The 25,442-nt window shown below is 40.9% G+C and overlaps 1 protein-coding gene across 1 annotated transcript in view; it reads left to right on the top strand.

Annotated features, from left to right (window-relative positions):
- Positions 1-243: 243 nt before the first annotated feature.
- Positions 244-25,442, top strand: part of LOC134047144 (von Willebrand factor D and EGF domain-containing protein-like) — a 161,844-nt gene continuing 136,645 nt past the window's right edge. Inside the window, exon 1 of the mRNA XM_062498093.1 lies at positions 244-340. Coding sequence (XP_062354077.1) covers positions 244-340 — 97 coding nt within the window. The remainder of the gene's footprint in view (positions 341-25,442) is intronic.

The raw sequence follows: 25,442 nt of genomic DNA, 5'->3' as shown, positions 1-25,442 counted from the left end.
GGGGACTGGGGGTGTGTGTGGCTGGAGGGCTTCCCGCTTGGAAATTCTGGGATTAATGACACGTTAAACCCTCTCCAAGAGAGTGGATTGAAAAGAGCTAAAGAAAGGCGGGGGGGGGGGGGGGGTGAAGAAAAAAAATTGAAACAGTCAGGCGGGCTGATGGCTTTTGTTGCACAGTTTAGGACTTCAAAAGTTAACTTGTAAGCAACTGCAGATGCATGGATAAAAGCTGTCTTGGACGCTATGCAGCAGCCCTTTCCTTACCATCAGCATCTCCAACTTGTTGCCTGCCTCTCTTGGATTCCCTTGCTGGCCACTAGCACTGAGTCAGCGACATTAGGTAAGGATTTTGTGCTTTTAAATTACTTGATGGTCGTTTGGGGGATAGAGTTCATGTGTATTTGAAACTGAGATGATCATGTTTACATTTACTTTTGCATGTGGATTAGAGTGACAGAGAGCTATTATTAGAGAGTCTCTGAAATAGGATGGAAGTAAGGTTAAAATAAACAACTAAAGTAATGAAGAAGGTCACAGTGAAAGCCAAGCACACTTTCAGCACATGATGTATATTGATCATTACAGGACATTCCCTCTCCTTTTCTACATATTTTTTAAAGAAACAAACAAACAAACAAACAAAAATAGTTAAAACCTGTGAAAATTTTTACTTCCTACTAGAACAAAAGATGTGATTTAAAGATTATACATAGCATTTTCCCATAAATGGAATAAATTAAACGAACCATACAAGAAAAAAAGGCTTTAAAATAGCATTCTATTCCTCTAGGAAAGAATTATATACACGATATATCAGAGGGACATTATAGATTAGTTAATTACACATATAATAATCATACACAGCTCCACAGCCTCTGGCAATAAAAAGTTCTTGAGTAATTTCTCTACTGCTGTACACATTAAATGTAAGTCTTGTTTCACTCTAGCAGAGAGTTTGAAGGGGATATAGATTTTACATATGTGGCTTGTTTATACAGCTTTATTAATTCAACAGAGATATACATTGAGAATCATGTTAGACATTATTCAGCTAGTGAAAACTGAGTGAATAAAAGAAACTGAGAAAAACAGAGCGTAGTGCTGTGAGTGATTACAGATTCAGCTTTGGCAAAATCTGCAGAGGCACCCCCTCTCAAAGGAAATGTGTTGCAATATTATACAAAATGTACTTCTAGTAGAGTCCCAACTGTGACTCTGTGACTCTTTCAACAGTGACTGTCAGCCAGCACTCATTAGCTCTATAAAGATAGAACAATTTAGAGCCCTCTTCACTTGAATATCAAAGGGTCACCCAGAAAGTTTTGCAGGACTAAACACAAAGCAAATGACTTACCGGCTTTATCTTCAAAAAATGCTTTTAATTTCTGAAACCTTTTGAAGGGTTGCCAGCTTTATGGAGTGTAGCAGTAACTTATCTGATAGAGCACACTTTTCATGGGGGTAAGCGACCTTTTAACTCCTAGTAACTAAGTCACTGTATTTGCCACTGTATTTTGCCTACTGCAGGTAATATGTATGGACACACTTATTAAACTGGGAACACAAAATAATTAAGTATTGTGCTGTCTCTTAGGCGATTCAGAAGGATTCATCAGGCTCGTTGTGGGTTTTTCTTCATAGAGTGAATATGGAATAAACGAAACTGCTCAAAAAAGTTTACATTGTGACAGATTGGGTTGTGACATTACAAGGATATTAACAGAGCCATATGCTGTTTACTTTTGTACTCTAATAAACCTACTAATCCCATAAGAATTTAATGCTGAATAAGAAAGATCTGACCAAAGAGCTTTTTGCAGATGCTTTGTTAAAAGAAAGAAGATGAAAAAGTCATATAAAGACCAAGAATGGACTTTATCATCTTCTTCACTCCCATTTTAGATAATGAAGCTCCCTGTGACAGAGAGAATTCTCAATATTTGAGATTTTTGCATTATTTCCCATAACTGAGAAACTCAAAAAGTTACCAACAACCCCCCTTAGCTGCTCTCTGTTACAGGACTAAGTAAAGCATCAGGGACAAAAGCAACTCAGTGAATCATAGATGTGGGAGGACTGACACAACACAGCTTGTCAGACTTTTCTGAGATGAAATTCTGTAAATAAATCAGTCAAGAGAAAAAGACAATAGATTTTTTACAGTGGTATCTTACAGAAAAACATTTATCTTAAAATAGTTGATTGTAACATCACCACTGAAAAGGAATTTCTCGCTATCCCCTCTGGAGCCTTTTGATAATGTTCAACTGAAAAAGTTTTTAATTTGGATATGAGTTTCCTGCAAAGGTACCCTTGAAGCTTCCAAAATCCACTGTGGTTTACATATCTACTAAACTCAGATAAAATTAACTGTTTGCAAGTTTACTCCTGTGGGTTTCCCTCACCTCTGAAACACTTAAGAAATTTGAGCATATCCAGAGGTGAAGAAAGAGAAGAGAGAGGATGGTGTCAGGACAAGGTGAGGTACCTACAGCCAGCATGGAAAGATGGTGTGTTTTCCAGAGACCCAAGTGGTCTAATTTGATTTAAGAAAGTAAATGGAAATAGTCTAGAATGGTAAAACCCACTCAGTATGTCTTGCAATTGTATGAACCCTGGTCTTGCTCTGTACAGAAGAGTGATATGAAAATCAGAGTACCTAATTTACTTTGTGTTCTACCCACAATCAACCCACGGCTCCTCTGAGCTTCTGCTGTAAAACCTGAGTGCCATGGACTGTCCATCCTGGGAAAAAAAGTCTGCCGGAGCTGAGAAAGCATCTCCCCATGAGTACTTCAAAACGAACTAATCGAACTATTCAGGACTTTTCCCACCTACTTCAAATGTCTGCCATAGATGACAAACTCTCCCATCCCTTGGTCAGGCTCAAATATTCCACTCAGGTCTCCAGCAACACCCTGGAGCCCCAGGGCTTCCCCTACCCTTGGGGTCCCTGAGCAAATAGGGTGTGACCACTCCAGGGAACTCCCAGAATCTGGAATCCCAGGCCTGGAAACAGCTTGCAGGGATCAAGCTCTCAGGCCATGAGTGGGTTTGGTCAGATCATTCCCGTGCCTCTGGAAATAACACTGGGATTAATCTGGCTCCATGGCTTTTCTCTGTGGAGAGCACGGGAGACATTTACAAACAAACAATAACCCACTGAATGCTTTCCTCTGGAAGTAGAGCCAAGACTCCTTGCCTTGCCAAAGAAATAGTAACAGCTCCTAAAGGGAGAGAAACAACCTTTACAGTATGTTTCTCCCCCAACATTATTTTTAATCATCAAAAGCTGTTTACAGGCTAGTATTTTATTTCCCTCTTATAAAATTTTGTCAGTATCAAGTACCACTACAGCCTCACTGTCTAGATTTCCATGGAGTCCCAGAATATTTTGGGTTGGAAGAGACCTTAAAGATCACCTACTTCCAACTCTCTTGTCATGGGCAAGATTGCCGCCCACCAGACGAGGCCAGTGGCCCAAATTAAGCCAGTCTGTAGTTTTAAAACTAAGATCGAAATCTGAATTTATCTGATATTTTTGCTGTCAAAGGAAAGCAGGGGCTGTACAATGATTTCTGCTTGCTGATAACCTTTTTGTTGCAGTCCTTTTCACCTGAAGGACAAGGGCTGTGCCACGTCAGGGAAAGTTCATTCATAAGGAAGGCAAAAGTGGGGACTGCTGCAGCCTCGGGGTGAGGGAACCTCTGTCACCTTAGTTTTTGACTCTCCTGAACTGTACTGATATATCACTGCTGGATTTTTGGACTGAAATTTTCAGGGAAGTAATTTTTTGCTCATGCATTTGTCTTTCAATCCTCTGATGAAAATCAATGGATGTTTCCAAATTTATGCAGGATTAAAGATATGTTTAGTGTGAGAGGGCTGCCTTTCAGCTGCATCTCCCAAGGATTTGCCTGTTTCTCATTGGCCTGCCAAATGTGTGAGCTGTTTAAACCCCTTAACAGCTATTTCCTACTCTGCACTGTGCTAAAGTTGAGAATCAATTTATTAGACACTGCTCATAACAGTGTAGGACATTCACGGCCAGAATATTTCCTTTAATGGTGCAGTTCCTCAGAGTTATTTTGTCTCCGAACGCCAAATCTGGAGAAGTATTGTGCACATCCAACTTCCTTGGCAATCAATCGGAGCCACGAGGAGTTGAGACAAATCAGAGTTTGCTCCTGACCTGACAAGACAGATTCCAGTGGAGTGGAGAAGGAGCATCATCACTCTGCCTTACTGATAGCATGGGGACCTGGAGTGGCTCAAGGTCATGAGGAAAACCCTTTGGTGAGGCCTCAGGAGTCACAACCCAGCCCCATCATCTCTGGCACAGCTCAGAGCTGGCACAAAAGCCAATACAGTAAATTGGAGAACAATGAAGGCGCTCAGCCTCTGGTCATCTTCCCTGTAAAGTCTGAAGTCAAAAGGCAGCGCGCAAACTCAGGGGACATGAAGTATTTCTGGTAGGTTTTAGTCTACTTAGCATGTTTTAGGTGGCCAATACTTGAAATTCCCCCTGAATTGTTTCCAATGAGAAATTATCCACTTACCTTCCAAAATTCTATAAGTTCTTTATCATACAAATATAGTAGGCAAGCAGAAGGAAAAGTCAATCCTGAATTAGCTTCATTAGAGACTGAATTTCTTTTCCAATTGTTCCTACTTCTTCCTAGACCACTTCTGTAGCTTATTAAAATAATTCAGGCTTTGCAAGTGGCTCTTTCCTCCAGATACATTTCTTCCCTTTTTTTTGTGCTGGAGGTTTGCTGCCTCAGAAAGCCGAGAACATTGTGGAAGTGCCATTTTGTTGATTTTTCATTGGGTTTCTACTGCACCTCTTTGACTTTTTTGCTGGGAAATGTCCTCAATGCAACCAGATTACTGACTTTGTCTAAAAATGTGTTTCCCTGGAATATTTGTACTGACTTTTTTGATACTTACTGCCTGGATACAGTGCCTTGTCACTTAACAGATGGAAGTTTAGTGTTGGACATGGCCAGTCCACTGCAGAAATGGATATTTTCTTTCTTTTTTCTTTTGCAGCACTCTGTGTGTTTAATGATGTTTAAGTATTTTATCAAAGTAGCATATTTTACCTTCAGTTATGACCTTTATTAATGTCACTGTGGCAGCTATATTATGTGCTTTGCCTCAGGTAGAGATTATTTACGGTGAAATCTGAAAAAACGTGGATTAGCTTGAAGAATATTTTTATCTGCCTATGAAACAGCAATAAAACCATGTGTTAGTGCATGCAATTGTTTGTACAGCTTTTCTGGGAAGAGTTTTGTACGTTAAGCTCTTAGGAGATTTACTTAATGAGAGTATGTATTCATTTGCTTCTTTCTGACACATCTTATTTTGATTATTCTGACGTCTATTACTTTGATTGCTGTGTTCACACTGCATGGCATCTACCGTGAGTCATGAGGGAATATTCTACATATTGAAAGGGAAAAAAATTTGATTGCCTAATATAGCTGAGAGATTGTAGTAGTCTGCTGTGCTCCTTTTGCTGGTTTTATATTAATTCATCGATTGAGAACGAGTTTGCTTATTCCCTTATTTTTTTTTCTACAAAGCAGCTTCCTAAATCTGGATAGAAAACTATCTGCCTACCACAATAATGTAATGCATCTCCTGTGGTAGCTGAAGTGTTTTACAACTCAACTGTCCTTTGGCAGCTTTGTGTGCTGACTGTTTCAGTAAATGCCCCCTCCTGCAGTATTTGCTAATTATTTCAGTAGCCACTGCACTTCCCCCAAACCAGTGGGTACCCCAATTTTCCTCCTCCTCACACTAATAGGAAGATGCATAACATCCCCCCAACCTTACTTTCTCTCCATTTTTAAATGGATGATCAATTTATGTTCAATTTGTCTCAGAAGGGAAAAGTCTGCAGAACAAAAAGAAATCTAGAAGATGATACAAAGACAAGAGGGTTCTCGGAAGTTCCTGAATAGCTCTCTAATGAGTTTCATGGTAATTATAAAAAATGACTTGGGATCAGAACTAGACAATTCCTTTACAGAAAGGGGCCTGTCTTATGTCAACACTTTCTTCCTTCTCATCTCCATTTAAAATTGTATTTTGCTGATGCTTGACCATCATGCAAACTTTTCATGGAATTTTTTCTCACTGATTTTCTGCAGGTCTATATGAAGAGCAAGTAAGGTGAAATTCAGTCAGTGGCTTATTTAACACCTAAGCTCATCTTTTGTTATTCATAACTTAATAATTAAACATTTCTTTAGAATTAGTATTATCAGACTTCACTGCATCCATCAGATCTGTTATTTGTTGATGTGGTCCAGGTACCAGAACAGACCAATTCAGAAACATGATTCAGACATTAAAGTAATCTTCTTTGTCCCTTTCCTCCAAATATTTATTTTATAATCAACCATGGGCTTGCTATAAAACTAGTTGTCTGTGACTCAGACTCCATCAACAGCACAGCACAGATACTTTGATTCACTCAGGCTGCCTTATCATCAGCTCTGTTCTTTTCTTAATGGATTAGAGGAAAAAAAATATAAAAATTCACAGAGCCTTTTGCTCTGTTTTTCTATTAGGTGTTAAGATTAAAGCTAGCAACAAATACATAAACAGGATGAAATCTAATTAATTCCTTGGTTTCCTTTTACAAGAAATAGAAGGAAAATAAAGAGAAGGCTATTTTCTACCCCACTGTACCTGCAACCCCCTCTTCAAATGCTAAAATACATGGGTATTTGATTTTCTCAATGTGTAGAAAGCAGAATAAAAGTCATAGAAATCTGTCCTTTTCCCTTAGCTAGCCCAGAACCACCCCAGAAGCTTTTGCATCCAACAGAGTCTTGCAAGTGCCAGACACCCACATCCCATAATGCTTCCTGAAGCATTTGGGCATATTTTCTCCCATATTATCCTTTAAAAGTCTCACTTGTAATTGTTAAATATACAAGCCCTCCAGTTTCAGATAATTTTCAGTCTCCTGCCAGGCTTAGTTTTTTCAGTTCATCATGCAGCTGAAATTCACTGGGAAAGCTGGAGAGCCTCACAGCATTCCCAGTGTGGAGCAAAGGTGCATTTGGCTGACCCTGCTGTCCCTGGGTGTGGGTACCTGCTCAGGGATGTGCTGTACCATCCCCTGCAGCTTCAGCATCTGCCCAGACAGAGGTCATCTGTGCCCTTCAGCACAGCTCAGAGGAAGGAACCTTTGGCATTCCCTTAAGGGGTCACGGTCAAAGACCAGGAGCGTGGGGAAGTTCTCAGTGCTGGATGTGGAAGGGTGAGGTTTGACTTAACCCCTGTCCCTGGTTGTGCTCGTGTGAAGGCATTGGGCTCCAAGGTACTGATGCACTTCAGGACAGCCTGACTGAGGCTGCAGGCAATCCCAGCACAGTCCATGCATCTCCCAGAGGAATTTTACAACTCTTTTCTCCTCTTGACAAGATTTCTGCCTTACAATACAAACAGCTCCGATATAAATCATAAATTTACTGCCCAGCCCAGTCCCTCGCTGCTTCTTCGCGTTTCCCAAATAACTGAGAACTTAATCATGAAAATCCCCCACAGTTATTCCTGCTGCTTCCTAAAGTCTGCTATCCACGAAGATTTCTTGTTCTGCTTGCTATTACCTCTACTCTGCATGGGTGTGGAGACACTTTCTCTCATTAATACACCTCTGACAACGTTATTCATCTGCTGCTTCCAAACAGCTTCATCTTCTGTCTTAGACTGGAGCTTGCAGCTTTCCTCCTGAGAATACCAAGCACCCCCTTTAGGTACTGGAAGTATGTGAGGGGACCTGGAGAGGTGTCCTTGGTCAGGCCCATGCTTCTCTGGCACAGAAACACTCACAAGGGCAAAAAACTTTGTTGGAAGAAGGCAGAAGCTACTTCACCAGTCAGAAAAGCTGGAGGCAGAGATCCTAAATACCTGCATATATGATGATTAATTGGAAAACAATCAGCTCTGGAAAAAAAAAAATCTGGGGTCTGTGGTAGCAATATATATTATTTTTTAAAGACCCTTAGCAGAAAACTTGATGTTGTTTTCAATGGGGCTAAATTGAGTGTGGAACTAAAACAATGCCGTCCTGAAAAAGGTGGCACAGGTGGCCACGTGAGGACCTAAGCACAGGGAACACCCCTTTGGCCACCACAGTTATCCCTGCTTCATGCAATTATCACTGCAATTAGTGCTGCAGAAATGCTGTGAGAAAAAATTATGGTCACAAAAAAACCCCTCACAAATCCACTTATTAAGGGCAGGTTTTGCCTCTGACTTCCATCACTGCTGTTATAGCCTAGCTTCTCACTGTGATTATCTGCATATCTTGACTTCCCTAAAATATCCTACTTCAGCATGAGCAACCACTGCTTATCCACACAGAAGGGTTTTCTTCTGTCTGATTGCTTTCACAACTGCAAAATTTTAAACTTTTTTATGCTTTTCTACTGATACATAACCAGGAAAAGCCCAGAGTGTTAACTGATAGTCTGATGTTTTGTTAATCACTACTGACAGGAAAGAAGTTGCGTTTTAGGATACAGGAACTGGATCAATCTCTTCTGTCACAGACAGGTGCCCTCAGAACTGCTCCATCGATTATGCCAGACAGAATATTTTATCTGAACTACTTCACTTTCTATTAGTAATTAAATGCATCATGAAAGGGGGGCTTTGGTGTCAGTCTCCCATGTGTTCAGTAAAGGTATAAATACCTGTGATGAGCAGCAGCTTCAATCATTCTATGGCATAATGTATATTTACTATTTATATAAAAAAATAATAATAATGAAGCAGTTCCAGCACAAATAGATGAGCAGATAGACTAATCATCAGTTGATCAATACATGTTGTTTGGTCAAAACCTTATGCCCAAGTGCATGAGCCTTCAAATTTTTCCCTTTCTAACATAAAACCTACACCAACAATGAAATTTGCATTCAAGGTTCTATGAGAAGTCTCATTAATAACATGTAAAATAAACTACACTTAAAATTCTTGACCAGCTCTAACCAAAGCATACATTTTTTTCTTTTTAGAAGAATGAACAAGCTGAAAAAGGGGGCAATAAATTTCAATATTAGTAATGATATTTGTTTGTGAGTCTTCAGCAATGCAGAAATGAGTGATTTATGTTCATTTGTGCTTGGGAAGCAATGCTTTAACACACTAATTTTCAACTTCTTTTTTTTAATCAAAGGTCCTTTTCTGCCAAAAGAAAGCTATGTAGTATCCCCTATTGTTTTGTGCTTAAGGGAAGGAAGGCATAAGGCAACTAAGTATTTTGCATAAAGAAGAAGGGATAAAGTGAACTTAATTTCTACTTTACAAAGAGCATAATTTTGCTTAAGGCACAGGACTCCTTAATTTGGGAGGTTCTGGAAGGGCCCTGGAGCTGGGGCAGCAGGTACCCCCTGGCACACAGCAGACAGGGAACTATTGGAGCAAATTCTGTGTCAAGGGCTGGGGGCTCTTGGGTTATTTGTGACATGAGCTGAAGTCTGACATCTTAAGAGCCCTCATAACTTAAATAATATTTCAGCCTATAAGATATGCTTGGGAACACCCATTTTCTAATATCAGAGGCTCTGAGCAAGAGACTGCCAATATATTCCCTGCATCCAGAGTGGGCAGCAGTGGATTACAGAGGCTGCTCTTGATCTTACTCTTTATTCATATCCAATAACTTCTTCAAGGCCATGAGCTTATTCCTGCTCTTTAAAACCACCTTCATTTCCTAAAGTGTAGCCTAGCACTAAAGTGCTCTTTTAAGCTGCTGCCATGTTTTTCCATTCTGGTGGAAATTATTGTTCTATATAGTTTGATTTTAAGAGTGCCTTCTGGCATCCATTTGGGGAAAGGCACTACATAAAAACAAAATCAATATGAGGGACAGTTATATTTCCTGAGCTTTTTCATTAGCTGTAAAATATATACATTTGAAGAGGGAGGAGGAAAGAATGTAATTTCTACCCAAACTGAAGGAGGACAAGACAAAGCGTGGGAGAACTTGCATAAATGTTCACTGGTGGGAGCACAGACTGTGCACCCTTACAGACACTGGCCTCTCCTGTGACAGGCATCAAGCCGTTGGAAAAATGCAGAAACAGATGCATTTTGAAATGGGATTGATCTCTTGACTTGTTCTTAATTTTTATTAAAGCCAAACTGACAGGTAAATTTTGCCCTTGTTCAGCACTAAGAATTTGGCTTGGTATCATTTTATTGTTCTTTTCTTCATTCTTTCTCAAGTCCCCACTGAACTACATCCATGCTATCTTTGCTCTTTTCTCCCAGAATACCCCAAAAAATCATCTTTCTACCTGAGCAGACTGCCCTTGGTTAAAGTCCTCATCACCTCCTATGATATATTTTCTAAATTTGCAAGCAGAGATCTGGAACAAATTATGAAAAGCTGTAATCTGTATTTCTACAATTTTGAACTTAAGGATAGTGCAGTAAGTTTTTATTAGAATCAAATCATTGCTGCTTTGTTAAAGCCCAGCTGAAAAAATTCAGACTGCTAAATTAGTCAGTATTCTGACACAGGTTACCAAATCAGAAAGGCAAACATCTTATTTTAGCTTGGAGTAAAATTTCAAATCACAGTGTCCATTCAGTATCAGCATGTAATTACAGGAGTGAGGAATTGCACACAAGCCTTTTTTCCCCCTTCTTTTTTTTAATACAGGCTTTATATAATGGCATTTTCATTAGCAGGAAATACCTGTTGTCTGCAGAAAAATAATTTGTCTTGCTTTTTGAAAACTAAATTACCCTCTCTAAAAGATTAGCTAGAAAACACTGTATAAATTCATAAGCATTCCAGGTTAAATAACAAAGTTTCACTTCTTTCTGGTGACCCCTTCTGATGCATTCTCTGAGAGAGTTCAAGAGTAAACCCAACATGTTATTTATTTCTGAAACGCAGATAAAGCATCTGGAAGATTTTATCTGTGTGATTTTGCCACTAGGCCATAATTCAGGGAACTGGAAAATAAAGGCCCAGAAAACTTATCAGTGTGTGATTGTTGGTTTGAAACCTAAGTGGAGCTGTGGAGGAACGTGAGCTGGCAGTGACAGACAGCACCAAGCAGCAGAGCAGCATTTGTAGGACAACCACTGCCTAAAATAATTTTCTTGGGTTTGAGGTGCCACTTTCATCACGTGCTTATCATCAAGAAGTTTTACACATCTCTCCCCATATTTGCCTCTGTCTTAGGTTGCAACACATGAGGTGACCAAAAGTATGTATTCTATCAGCATCTGTTGAAACCAGGTGGGGCAGTGATCCTTATCTCTGTGGGAGATAGTCTCTGCTCATGGGCCAGCTGTTAACCAGGTGGGGAAATCATCTTTATCTTTTCCACAACCCATCCTTCCTCCAGGAAGATATCTTCTGTTAATGGGCTATTGAGTCCCACTGCATGACTGACAAAATTGCATCATCCCACTGGGAGATGCTCCACCCAGGGGGAGGAGCCAAACATTTCCTACCTAAGTAAAATCTGAGCTTTGGAACACCAAAGCAGCCTTTTTTCCACTGCATTCCAGAAAAAAAAAATCCACATCATCACTAGACCTTCGGAGGAAACCTGAACCCTTCTACAGGACTACTGCTTCAACAGAACCACATCTGTCACTGCAGGAGGATGCAGCCACCATTTAATGGGACTGCTACCAACACCTTGACTGACTAAAGGGGTGTCAGGTTGGATTCTGATTCTATCAGTGTTTTGGGTTTGTTCTTTGTAATAATGTATTTCTATTTTAATTTTCCTAGTAAAAAACTGTTATTCCTCTTCCCATATATTTGCCTGAGAGCCCCTTAATTTCAAAATTATAGTAATTTGGAGGGAAAGAGTTTACATTCTCCATTTCAAAAATAAGCTCCTTCCTTTCTTAGCAGACACCTGTCTTTCAAACCAAGACAGCCTCATGATCTCAGTGTTGTTATTTAAAGAAACTCCCATCCTGCTTTGGCTCCTCTCAGGGCTCTCAGTGAGGTCAGATAGTGAAGCAAACAAGAACTGGGCAACAAAATCTGAGAAAAAGCAGCCGTTGAGTAGAATTTCATTTTTATTTTCACAGATACCTGACACAGAGATCAAAACTTATTTCAAACCCGTTTCACATCACAAGGAAGCCTCTCTCCCTGCTTGCCCAGACGTCCCATTCCATGGCTGCGAGGCATTGCTTGCTGCGCACGAGAATCCAGCATGAGAGATTGCTCCTTGCTGTGCTCACTCTGCTGCAGTTCCAGGGAAGGGCTGGGTGGGAGAGCAGGAGCCTTCAGCCAGCCCAGCCCGGCTCCTGCAGTCTCACACTGTGGCCCATACAAATAAGAGACATTCGTATGCCCGAGCTGTTCTGCTCAAGGCAGGGGCTGTGAGAGGAGCTCTAGCAGAAGGTTTTGGTGCTGTTGTTCCTCCTATCCCTGTCCAGGGACTCTGCTGCCTTCCTTCCCTGCCCAGAGCCTACCTCATCCCACTTGCTGTTCTCCAGCTCCTGCTCAGTCTTTTCCTTGGACATTTTGTCTCTCCCAGAACCCTTGTACCAGGGGGAAAGGGTGGGAAAGTGTTTCTTGCTCCATCTCTAATCATAAAAACAAGGTAGAACTTTACATTTTTTAGCAGTGCTTTTGCATGTCTCTGTACCCTGCTCAAACAACTGAGTCTTGGTTTGCCACCAAATAAAAAATAGAAGAGTGTGTGTCTAATTTTAAATCTGTATTATTTAACTTGTAATGCCATGTTAAATTCAAAGCTGTTGGTCCTGTCCATCTCCGCTGATTTTCACTGGGAACAGAGCAGCCATACAGTCAACAGTTTGGCTCATTTTTTCATTGTAACAGCTGTCCTCAAACTCATTTTCATTAAAAAAACATCGAGACCAGCCTTACATGTCACAGATTCCCCTTTGCATAGTTTTGCATTTTTTTCTCCTAAATCAAACTATTGAAAAACTAAAATTCATCATCTTAATATTTGTATTACTAGCATGAAGGAAGGCAAGAAAATTCCCCTTCTGTTTTTATAGCAGAAAATTTATTGCAGCTTGCCAGGATCTGGAGTGATTAAGTCATATTAAAGACATTGCTGTCTTCTGAAGTTTTATATTTGGTTAAAGAACATGCTTTGATTTTGTATGTGACGATATTTCTTCACTGTAATACAAATATTTCTGTCCTTCCCCAATGGGTCACAATGAAGTCAATAAAATATGCACAGAAGAAATGCAAGCAGCATTTGGCTCAATATAAAGATTGATAATGTAACCACCTAAAAAAAAGTACTTTTTATCATCATAAGTCTCTCCTGGTTTTTTATAGTTTTCAGTCAGCAAACCAATCCATCATACTTGAACTTCACACACGTTCCTGGAGCCAACATTTAGTACAAGTCAATTTTTAATTATGATATTTTTATAAAACCTACAATTTATTTCCTGACTTTATAAAACACTTTAAACAGCAAGTCATCGATATAAATTATGCAAATCTCGAGGGACCCTAAATTAATTAATCTGACTGGATTCCACAGCAAAGCAGAATACAGCCCAGTTGCCTGGCTCTCCCTCTGACACCCCAGAGCAGCAGTGAGGCACAGTGGGAAATCACCATTTTGCTTTACAGCAGTGGGATTTTTAACCTTTTAAATAGGGTACCCATTATGCTTGGAATACCTGCTGCACTCTCACTTTTAGGGCTAAAGGAAAATGTGAAAGGAGCACCAAGGTTCTCATCTACAGTACAGCACAAAGAGCAATGAACCCCTACTCCAAAATACTGAGCTTTACAGTCAGCCTGTCCATGAACTTGTGGCTATCCCATTCCTACAGAAAGTCACATCCAACCCTGCTGGCAGCAGGAGGAAATCTTCCCAGGAGGGCTGAGAGCAGCAGGGGCCCTTTGGGAGCAGCACCCTCGGGCTGGTTTCTACCCTGACTTTCTGCTTTAAGGGAAACCAAAAATGTCTCTTGTGCCAAACCCCTTCCCCATGGCCTTTAACTGCTACAGCCCAAAGGCTGCAGAGCTGCTAGAAGGGTCTTTCCTCCAACCTGTGTGAAGCACAAACTCTCTTTTCTCCTTCCCATCTCCTGCTGCTGCTCCTTTCCCAGGGTCCCCCCAGCAGGCTGTGAGGCAATCTTGCCTTTCCAGAACCTTTTTTTTTTTTTTTTTTTTTTTGGTTTTCCAGCTGTTCTCTCTTTTGGTAGTGGCCACCTCAGTCCTCTCCAGCTGCTATCTCTCTAGGCACAGCTGTGCTGGCTCCATCCCCATCCCTTCCTTTGTGTGCATGAACATGGCCTGCATCCTTCTAGAGCTGGTGCTGTTAAAGTAGCACTGAATTATGGAGAGCACAGGGATGAATGAGGATAAGTTTTGCTCAGGCACAGGAGAGAGAGCCACAGGATTTAGCCTCTGATCTTTAATATAAAGAGTGTTTTGTGTGTCTCTATTTATCTTTTTCTTTTAAAAGTAGGATGTGGTTATTGTCTGAGTCTCAGTCTTCATGAACTAACATCACTCAGGTTCCTGGAGACCAAAGAGAAGAGGAACTATTAGAAGGCAAAGCATCCTGGCTGTTAATCCTTTCCAGCTTCTCTTGCTTTCAGTGCCTTTTCTTTCACTTTGTGAAAGTCTGTGCAGGAGACCAGCAGGTGAGAGAGAGCAACTGCAGCATCTGAGGATGTTTGCTAAAATGTAGTTGCAGAGTGGAGCATAATGGCTTAAAAAAAAAAAATCCAATGACTTTTTTACCTTTCCTAGGGGACAATTCCCTCACACTCCATTCTTTTTTTCAGCACTTGAAAGTTTCTCTTCCTATTTGCAGTGTAAGATATACAATCTGTGCTTGAGTTCATATTTTCTCAACTTCAGATGCTCTTCTCCATATTCAAACATCTCACAGGCAAATGCATATCCTTATTTATACTTCTTATATTAACCCAGTTACACAGTGACTATAAAATTCCATAATAAGAAATAAGGGCTCTCATTGTGCATTCACAAAGCCCTCCAAAGAACAGCAGAAGAACAGGCCGTACGCCTCATAAATCCTACTTAATTTATTCATAGTAAGAGTGTAAAAATTGGATATTTTTATATTCCAAGATATTTATGATAAGATGATGAATGTACAAACCTCCCCCAACAATAATTCAATAATTGATGATAAAATAAGAAAATAGATAACAGGTTTCAAAATTCTTGCATCAGAAGAGTGAAATATTGCAAACAATAACATAGTGTGTAAGCATTCAATCAAATCTGCAGTGAGTGAGGGCAAAACTTTCAAAACTTTCAGAGCTCTCTGATCCCCCAATCCAGCATCTTCCAGCTTCACTGTTTCAGTGTCTGCAGTAATAGGCAGACATTTTCCTTTCATTAAACATGCCCAAGTAACCTTGGGGGAGAGATTCTTTGCATCATGCTCGTTTTTGGTCTCCAGAAAGGTTTTCAGGCATTATTCCACAAGAGAAAGGGAGTGGGAGACAGACCTTTCTGTCCAGTCAGTGTTGCAGGAGATATCTCTGGGGGTTTTTTGGCCTGCCCCACAGGGGACTTGTTTTGGTCACACCCATGTTCTGAGGAGAGAGAGAGAAAAGAGAGGATTTGGCCATGCCACCACACGGAGCTCCCTCGGTGACAGGACAGAAGCCCCTCCTGAACCAGCCATGCCAGGGCTCTTGCTCAGTTCAAGTCCCTTGCTATACAGACAAGGGACAAATCCATTATGGAAAAAAGATATTTTGCTCGTATTACCTAGACCTTTACCTTTCAAAAGAAAGAAATTCCCCATTTTCCACTTCAAATATGTTCACAGATGTTGCTCTTAAACAGATGTTTTCACAACATCCTCCTTTACCCCAAGTTCCCCTCCCTGCTATGCACATGTCAGCAGCACAAAATGCATCCTCATTTTCCTTTTTGCTAGGCTAGGCAAATTAATTTTAACCTATACTTTAAAAGCAAGCTCTTCATTCTCCTGATTATCCTAGCAGCCTTTCCCACTGCTTGTGCAAATCAGAACAAGGAGGCAGGGATCCAAATGAGCTCTGTGCAGTGGCACTAATTTAACTATTGCTCTACTGTATTGCCAGCACTGAAAGCAGCTTTTCACATCGCAGTGGAAACAGTCACCTTGTGATCAGATAGTACATCCCTTCTTTATTGACCCAATTCTATTGTTAATTCTCAGGCTTGCTAATGTACTGCTCTGCCCTGGAAGTGTTCAAGGCTCATTTGTATGTGAACAGGACTTAAAAGGGTTTTTGGAGATGATTCTAGATAACTGTGTATAAGACACGTGCCTGCTCAATTCAATTATATTTGCTGGAGGAAGGAGGAAAATGAATGTGCAGTAACAAAGGAAATTCTGTGACTCAGCTAGAAAGTCAAAAAGCAGGAATCCAGTAAATATCAGTCTTTAAGGATAATAGCTTTCACTGTTCACCTATTCTTCACAGGTTCCTTATCTAAAGCCTCTGTGGCACTCACTGAGGGAAAAGAATTCAACCCACAGTGCCTCACAGGAGAAAAGGATGTACACTCCGGGCCCACTTTTCAACCACTCAAATTATGAATGTTTTTCCTTGATCATTTAGATTAGAAATCAAGCACGCAGAACTTTCCTACTTGGAAGCAAGGTTCTGATTTACAGTATTTCTGCTTATAGAACCTATTTCTCTCATTTAAGATTGTTCAAATGTATGTCAAGGTCAGTTTTCTGTCAGGGGCCAACAATGTAAAATTTGTGTGTGTGTGATTTTGTGTGATTAAGAAATCCTCTTGCTGCTCTCAGAAACTGCAGCACAAGCAATCATTCCTTCTTTGTTCTTTCCCATTTAAATGGCTGTGAGCGCTCCACGAAATGCAAACGCAGATCCTCCTGCTTCCTACCTGACAGCAGCTTACAAAACTGATGTGGAACCTCCACACAGCTCTTTATTTTTTTTCCCCCAGACATCCTGGGAAGTCTATATTTCTCTAGGACAGATAAGAATTCCTGGCTGCCTTGTTAAAAGTCAACTTAGGGTGCAACACCCTAAAGCCTCTGTAGTTTGCCTGCTCCACCTCCCAGAAGAATATGCCATGCACACATCTAGGAGGGACCAATCCTGGCCTTTTCTTCATAGTCAAAGAGGAGTTTTATGACAGCAGGAGGTGTCTGGGGCTTGAAGCAGCAGAACAACCATCCCATAGCCCAGGGAGGCCATCACAGTCTTTTGTCATTTGCTGCAAAATACAGGAAAGTCAGACAAAATATAGACATGTTGAAATAAAACACCTTTTTCTAGAGTGAATTAGATCATTTTTATCCAAGAACTGAAGGAGATTACTTATTGCTGTGTGGTGTCTGCAGAGAGCTACAGTTTCATCTTAATGATGCTCTGGCATTCACACTTCAGTCCTCAGCAAGCACTCACAATTAATATTAAAAGGGTGCTGCTTATGCATTTGTTTCTGTATTTGAATTGAAGAGGCAAATGAATAAAAGTAAATAAATGTGAACTGTTAAACCACGGGACTTAATACAGTTTGGGAAACAGGTGATGGAAGTTTTAATTGGAGACAGAAAGATTTTCAGATCACTGAGATCGCTTCCACCCCACACTAATGACTGTGGTTTCCCAAATCAAAACCCAGAATTTACAGCCAGGCTCAGCACCCACTTTGCTTAGATCCTTTTCTACATGCAATAATGACCACTAATGAAACAGCCAAAAGCCCAGGTGGCTCTCCTGCAAATGTACATTTCAGAGCCTCGAGACCTGATCCTGCAGCTGCCAGCTTCGCCCTGGGAAAACCATTAGCAGCTGGCTTCACGTCTAGGAAAAGAAAATGAAATATGTTGCATTTTCACAGCCATCAATCAGAAGATGCAGTGCCAGGAAAGCTTCATAATGATGTAGATATCACCAACTGACTTTGCAAAAAAAAAAAAAAAAAATTATCTCAGCGCACGTTCGTGTGTGTGATCCCTTCCTTTTTTAGACAGGAGAGGGTTGAGGTCAGACAGCACCTGCCCAGCCAGAGGGACAGGGCTCACCCTAAGGATGGCAGCAGGAGGGCACATTTCTCTTCTCAGCTCCACCTCACTGGAGCCATGGCAGGGAGCTCAGCCCAACCTTACATGATTAAACGAGTGTCTTCTCCTGCCCTGCTGAGCTTTCTATTATTCTGTGGAGAAGAAAGTTCTGAGAGCAGAAGACCTTAAAATGAAAAAAGATGGAACTTTAGAGTTGCACAATGATGCAAGTAAGCCCAGGAATAAATACATTTTTTAAATGAATAAAATGTCACTTTCGGCATTTGACTTTTTTGTTCCTTAATGTTCTGCAAAATGGCTGAAAATTATCAGCAACCTCACTACTCCTAAGTGTTGTATTTCCAAATGTTTTTATGCTTTTACCCCTTTTTATTATCTTTACTGCTTTCCTGAGAGAGACACTGAAATGCCTGGCATGACTCATGCTGTGAGCAATCCTTCTGTGAGAACTGAATGAAAACAGGCTGATAACAAGGGTGATTTCATTAAAAAGAGCTCAGCCCCCGTGACTGGTTACACGGGATGTTATTGAAATTATGCATGCAGAACTCCAGCTCTGTCATATTGGTTTAGCTCATGTTTTTCATGGCACAGGAGAAAGTACGTTTGTCAGTTCAGTGGAGAAAGGTTGGAGATGATTGAGGTAAAACAGCAGGAGGAGACCAATATGATTAAGTCACACAGCCAACTGCCCATGTATGACACGGTAATGGAGGAGAAAGTAGAGGGCAAACTAAAATTAAGTCAAAAGGACACAGGAGACAAGAGGCCACACATATAGGACAAGGAGAGGATGTACAGTGAGCTGATTTGTACAGCAGGCAGAGTGCAGGATTTTCATGCCATGTATTCAGGTACTTCCTGTTAATATTGATGGGAATTCTGTGCTAACTAGTGCTAGAATGGACAGTCTGTTTAGTGAACATGCATGGAGAGAGGCATGGTTAATTAATTTTACAGTCATGGGCAGAAAGGTCAGATGACAGCCTGTGAGTAAAATCCCCAGCAGCCAGATTGGACAAGAGAATAAAAAAAAAAGGTAGAGGGAAAAGAAAAAAGTATTTGAGAGAAAAGCAAGGTCAAGTCTGGGCTCTCTCTGGTGGTTGTTCACACCTCTTCAGCAGAAAGCAAGGTCTTAATTTTGCTGCAGGTCACCAGGTAAAAACAGCCTCATTGCAGGAAATCTTGGTCACTTCAGAGACAACATAGTCCACTTGAACTGATTCCCTCTGGGCAGAAGGGTGTAGATACAGGTCACAGAACAGATGCTCATGTGAGACATGGGGAGAGCAGGGTACCAGCACTGATGACAGCAGCCCTGCTTGGTACAACCAGACACCCACCACACACTGCAGCAGCGGAAACATCTACCAATCTATGTGTTCACTAGGAGTACATCTATTATTCTGTTCTTTTCCAGTGGATAAGAGCTATGAAAGTATGGAAGAGTTGCCAGTTACAATCCCAGGCAGGAGGGAAAGACCCAACTCTTCCAAGGCAAGGAAGCACTCAGTGCCCTGAAGAACCTGACAGGACACTCCTAGGGCACAGCAAATATTTCCCCTTCCATCTATCGACAAACAAAGGCACAGTGGGAAGTGCTCACCAACCAGGAGACCCCAAAGCTGCAGCTCTTTGCACCGCTGCATTTTGCTCCTCGTGCCTGTAAATTGTGATCTTCTCCTGGTGGCATCACCATGCCCTGACTTCCTGGAGGACTGGTGCTTCCTGCAGCTCCCAGGATAGATGGCACTCCACTGCAGAGCAGTGAGCCAGTATTTCATGTCACTCTTATTGTGAGCGCATGGCTTTAATGCATGCATTGCTCAAAGTAGCAAAACCCATCTTGGAAGTACCGTTTATTTCCAGACTTTTTTCTTCTCCTTCTTCTTCTTCTTCTTCTTCTTCTTCTTCTTCTTCTTCTTCTTCTTCGTTATTATATTAACTGGGTGCCTAATTTGCAGTCATTAATTTACTTTCATAGTCTTTGTAGGGTGAAGGCAAAATAATAACAATGTTAAAGCCAAAGGAAAGTAGTGCAGGTCCATTAACAGGGAAGAAGAGCAGGTAATATAAAGGGAATGTAAGTGCATTCAAAATCTTTTTTTGCTTCATTTTTCTCACAGACATTTCATTACAACCAGATATTTAGCAGTTTCTTTCAAGACCTTAATAAGAACACAAGGCACAAAAGAGAGAGAGAAAGCTAAAGATGGGTATATCACCATAAGTAAAAACCAAATCATTAGAAACAAAAGTTGCCTTTAAAAATGAACGCAGAACTTCTAACATCCAAAGGGCAAAAACAGCAGCAAAAATTCAGTGCTTAACAAGAAAAAGTGAAAAAAAAAGATGGTTTGAGATACTACAAACCAGCCAGACTGCCTTCCATGCAGGTTCTTAATGATTTGCAACTTTCACAGTTATTAGGAAAAATTAAAAATAGAATTTGTTACTGAGCATAGTGCACATAAAACACAGCAACTCATTAGATCTGTGCACATGGATTTGAGAGGCCACAGCTGGACTACTGTGACTAATTTTGATCATCCTAGTGAAATAAAGCTGGACAAATTAGAGGCAGTTTAGAAAGTGAGCTGCAACGCTAACAAGGGACCTGGAAATGTGACCTGAAAGGAAAGTGAAAAGGAAATAGGCTTACCTTAGAGAAGGGAGCACTGGAAGGGGCTGTGTTTATTCTTCTTACATGCAAAGCAGAGAGACAACAATAGGCTATTCCTCATAGCTACAGATGGTGGAAAAAGAGGGAGATGAGCCTGAGCAAGGCTGGAATGGGGTTAGCCATGATTTAAGTGGTGAGACACCTTGTCTGGCAGATCAGACTGTTCCGTTCACAGCTCTGTTCACAGACCTCCCTTCACCTGGAGCAAGAACGGGCGAACCCCACAGGTGCATGGCTTAGCAACCTAAAATCCTCCCTCAGAAAACAGGGAAATAAGGAAAAAGCTGGTGTGGGTTATTAAGAGCCAACTGTACCATGTGAGCCAATTCTCTTTTCTTACAGCATTTCTGGTCTAGCAAGAGACAGGTGTGAGGAGTGGGGTATTCTGCCTTCACCAACATCTCCAGGACAGCAAGTTAATTGTTGCAGAGGCAGGGAAATGGGGTTGAGTGTGTCCCATCTGCTGAGGTGGCCGATTCCCTGAACCCAGAGCTGCCCAAGGTAGAGCCAGGCACAGAGCTGCTCTTGCCTTTCATGAAAAGCACAGAGAATTTTTTTCACTCTTCCACACTGAAATGAAACAAATTCTTTTGAAATGTTTAGTTAAAGCACATAAAACTAGAGGGAGAAGGATCCTCTTCTCCTCCCTTTCCCCACATCCACAATCCCCTGGTAGCTATCAGCCCAGGAGATAGTGACATTAATTTGGGAAGTTTTGCTCAGGCAGACCCGGAGCAGAGCCCAAGCCCCTCGTTTTGTGGTTTCTCATGTGCTTTGATTATGCCACAGTGCAGAGCTTTTTCCCTTTTCTTTTCTCCCTTTTTCCCCTCCAGCAATTCAGCACTAAAAATCACACAACAAGAACTTCACTGGAGAAACAAACTCTGTGAAAATCTCAGCTGTGGCGAGTCAACATTTTCCAACAGAAAAAAAAATATTTTCATCAGAAAGCTCACAGCCAGCTCCAACATCAAGATTTCAGAGGCAGCTAAGCTTTAAGTGCCTCATATTTCTGCATATCAGGGTCGTCTGTCAGGCACCCAGAAAACAAGGAGCACAGGAGTAATGATCACCTCTGACATGGCTGGAGTGACTTATCCAGCATGACACAGGCCCCCATGGCAGCCCTATCCATCACCTCCTCGGGGCAGCATTCCTGGAGTAATTTTTTTCCTCCAAAACATCAATACTTGCTAACATTTTTTAAACACTGTCATCCATTTCAGTCAATCTTATTCTTCATAATTTCAGTTTCTTTTTGTTGGGAAATTGGAGTGTATTTCACAGTGTGAAGTGTCAGGAGAACAACTACAGCAAGGAACAACATCCTTTCCCTTGCCACTTATATTTGTTTGCTCGAGCAAAATGTACACAGTAACCCCAGCAAGAGATTAACTGTTCTGATGCACCACCACAGCCTGAGCATCTCTTAGACATACATTCAAAACCCTTGCATGATCAGAAATCAGATTTTTAGGTAGTTCGATCTTGTTACCCAGCCTTCTGCTGCTTTTTTCTTCCTTCATAACATTGGATCATTTAGATAAAATCTTAATGGAGAAGCTACTGCTTGGCTAAGTTCTCCATGCCATTGCCTTAGCCTATTTATATGCAATAATCTCCCCAAGAGCTTATACTTTTCACTTTCATCAGCCAAAAAACATGCTGGAATTAACATATAGTATCTCACTCTGTTTACTTGCTACTGAATCCAAATACTCAGGGGCAAGTTGTTAGCAGGGAGAGAGTAAAACAAGCACAGAAAATCCATGCCAAGCCCTAAACAGACAAGGGTGTGAACAAGCCCCCCTTGTTGTTGAGCAACAGGGAATGCTTGGAGTCCTCTCCTCAGAGGGACCTGCAGATATTCCCCCAGGGCAGCACTGGAGGAGCTGAGCAAAAGAATTTGTGTTTTAGGGAATTTCTGGGAGCTGTTCAGAGAGATAAGTCCTGCACTAAAACAACTCTCTCTGCTAAGAGCACCCAGCAATTTAGCATCCCTAAAGTTCACAGAGGTTTTCTCAGTGTGAAAAGTGAGACTGTGCCATCCCTGGGGGTGTTGTTGGATGCAGGGGGATTGAATGACCTTCCCCAGTCCTCTCCTGCCCTGTTTGCTTTGAACTTCCATTGCAGTGCCCAAGTGTCCTGTGGTTCCTCAGACCTCAGGTCAGCAGGGACAGGCAGTCTGGCCCCAGAGCATCCCTCTCTTTCTCCTTCTAGCCAGGTTTTGCCTTGTAGACAGGGATTTTTTTCCCCCTTCTCAGTGTAAGAGGTGCTAACTCAGATGTAGTGTTAATTTTACTTGGGCCAGAAGAAGTGATTAATTGGTCTGTTTATTCTTTTTAATCTTGAAATTGTTTGTTACCAAGTCCAGCTTCTGCTTGATCTGGCAGGAAAACATCAACTCTTATTTTAGTTATTATATATATATACAATAACTGTATAATATAGTTATAATACACCTATATTTTAGAAAGGGTGAAAAGCAGTCTCTTCTGCATATTTCATGTGCACACGCATATGATCACATGTCAGTTCTCCGCATGCTACTCTCAGGGGAAGGGAGATTTAGCTTAATTACTATTTGCAGAGGCTTTTGCAAAGAGCTGGACTGTCATTTCTCGTGTAATCACAGCCTAAATGACCTGTTGTTGTAAGAAATCTTGGAAAGGACTTTGGTGATGTGAAAATACTGCAAATCATTATTGCAAATAAGATTCAATCTGTATAAAAATCTATGTCATTCTTGGCATATACCCACAAAGTCTGTCTCCTAAGAAAAGGTTTGCCTTGAAAGAGAAAAGGTAAATTATCCTAGCTTAGACGAGGATTTTAAATGGTGGGACACATTCCAAGAACAGGTCTGAGAAGAAAATATGGAGAGTAGAATCTTATGATCAGAGTGATAATGTTTTTGGTCTCTGATTAAAGAGAAAAATTCCACTTTGATGTGCTCTCTGCAGTCAGGAGTCATAATGAATAAGCAACAGATACCAAGAAATGAGCTGGAGAGAAACATGGAAATTAACTGGTTCTCGTGGCCACCTGGAGTCAGACCTGCCCTGCATTATCCCTGCCAGTGACTGAGACCCCAATGGCAACATCAACAAATTTTCATCATGACCAGGAAGAATTGCAACCCAAAAGGTCCAAAATTGTACTAAGGGCAGCTGTCTCTCAGGATGGATGAAGACTGTCCTGTCATGTTGTTGAAGAAACATGTAAAAATCTTGCAGGAGTATCTAGGGGAGGTGTTAGTTTAGGTGCTTGATCACTACACTATGGGAAATAAATTAGAATTGGACATCCTTGCTTGAGGTGATTTGCATTTTGGAGCTGGCCGTCACAGCCAGAATTTTTTAACAAATTAAAAATTAAAGAAAAATAATTTTTAAAAAGTTAAAAAGAGCTCATCCTACAAAGCAGTGGATGTGGATGAAGGAAATGGAGACAAAGGAAGCAAAAACATGATGCTCCTTGGAGCAAACCCAACACTGGGAGTGCCCTTGGGAGAGTAATTTGGGTTAAAAAGGCATCAGTGACACTTTTCCCCATGTCAGCATGATCTACCATAATTTCATTTTGAATCTGACAAGCTATTTAGCCTAGAGAAAAAGAGCTATATTTTTCTGAAAGTTTATTTTTTTTCCTTTCAATGTCTTGCAAATGAAATGCTTCAATGCCTCCTGCTCCCAATAAGTTTAATTTTAGGTTGAAGAGGAGTTTAGCTTGAATTTCAATATTATCAATCATTCTTTGCGACTTTAAAGATTTTATTTCCCTGGGAAAAATGGAAAGATTTTATTTTAGATTGAAAAAAGTAACTTTTCCTCAGCAGACCAGTGAATTGCAAATCATCTACACACTAAATCTTCTGTATGCTGGTAACATCTGTTCAACAGTTGCCTTTTTTCAAAATTTACAGCAGCACACCATGATAGCCATGTCTTTCTGTCCCTCCTACATGCAGTCTTTCACTTTCTGCTTTGCTCTGGGTGCTGTCTGTACTTTTAATATTGCAGCAGAAAAATGTAGAACATTAGCATCTGTTAATCCTTTTATACCTCAAGCCTTTATATGTTTGTCCAACTCCGCTTCTCTTTGTGCCTTCATGTCTCTGGAATAGCCTCAAAATTCCAGATACAGCAAAATAACCCACGACTGTATCCTGGCCCTGTGGTGCTGCTGGAAGGCTATTTTAGAATTTAGATAATTCAGTGGTTTAAATGTGTTTGCTGGATCCCTAGGAGCAAACTTTTACCCCACTTTGCAGGGATTTAGCCATTCAGATGTTATTAATATCAAGCTATGCTGCTGAATCTACATGTTCTGTAAGGGAATAACCTAGATTTGAGTGCCTTCCTTTGCACCAGACATTTATTTCAGCAAATAATAGAAAGGATAAAATGGAACTTGACTTTAGCCTACAGTGTCACTGTGGCATGACAGAGAAGGAATGAGAGGCTAAGGAATATCTAGAAAAGATCTTCACAGTAAATTTGGACCTTGGATTTTGTTCCACACCACATTTTAAAGCCTTTGTGGGTTAAAAATAGAATCCTATAGAATCCCACTCATAACAGAGCAGCCTGAAGTGGAAGGGACCCACAAGGATCATGGAGGGAGAGTTGAGAGATCATCACAGGGAGCTGCAGTTCATGGCAAAAGGGTAAGATTGTTTAAATAATGTGGGCTGAGAATGA

This window comes from Cinclus cinclus, chromosome 9 (assembly GCF_963662255.1).
Source record: "Cinclus cinclus chromosome 9, bCinCin1.1, whole genome shotgun sequence".
NCBI classification, from domain to species: domain Eukaryota; kingdom Metazoa; phylum Chordata; class Aves; order Passeriformes; family Cinclidae; genus Cinclus; species Cinclus cinclus.
The sequence above is the reverse complement of the archived record's forward strand: the minus strand, read 5'-3'. Positions and strand labels throughout refer to the sequence as shown.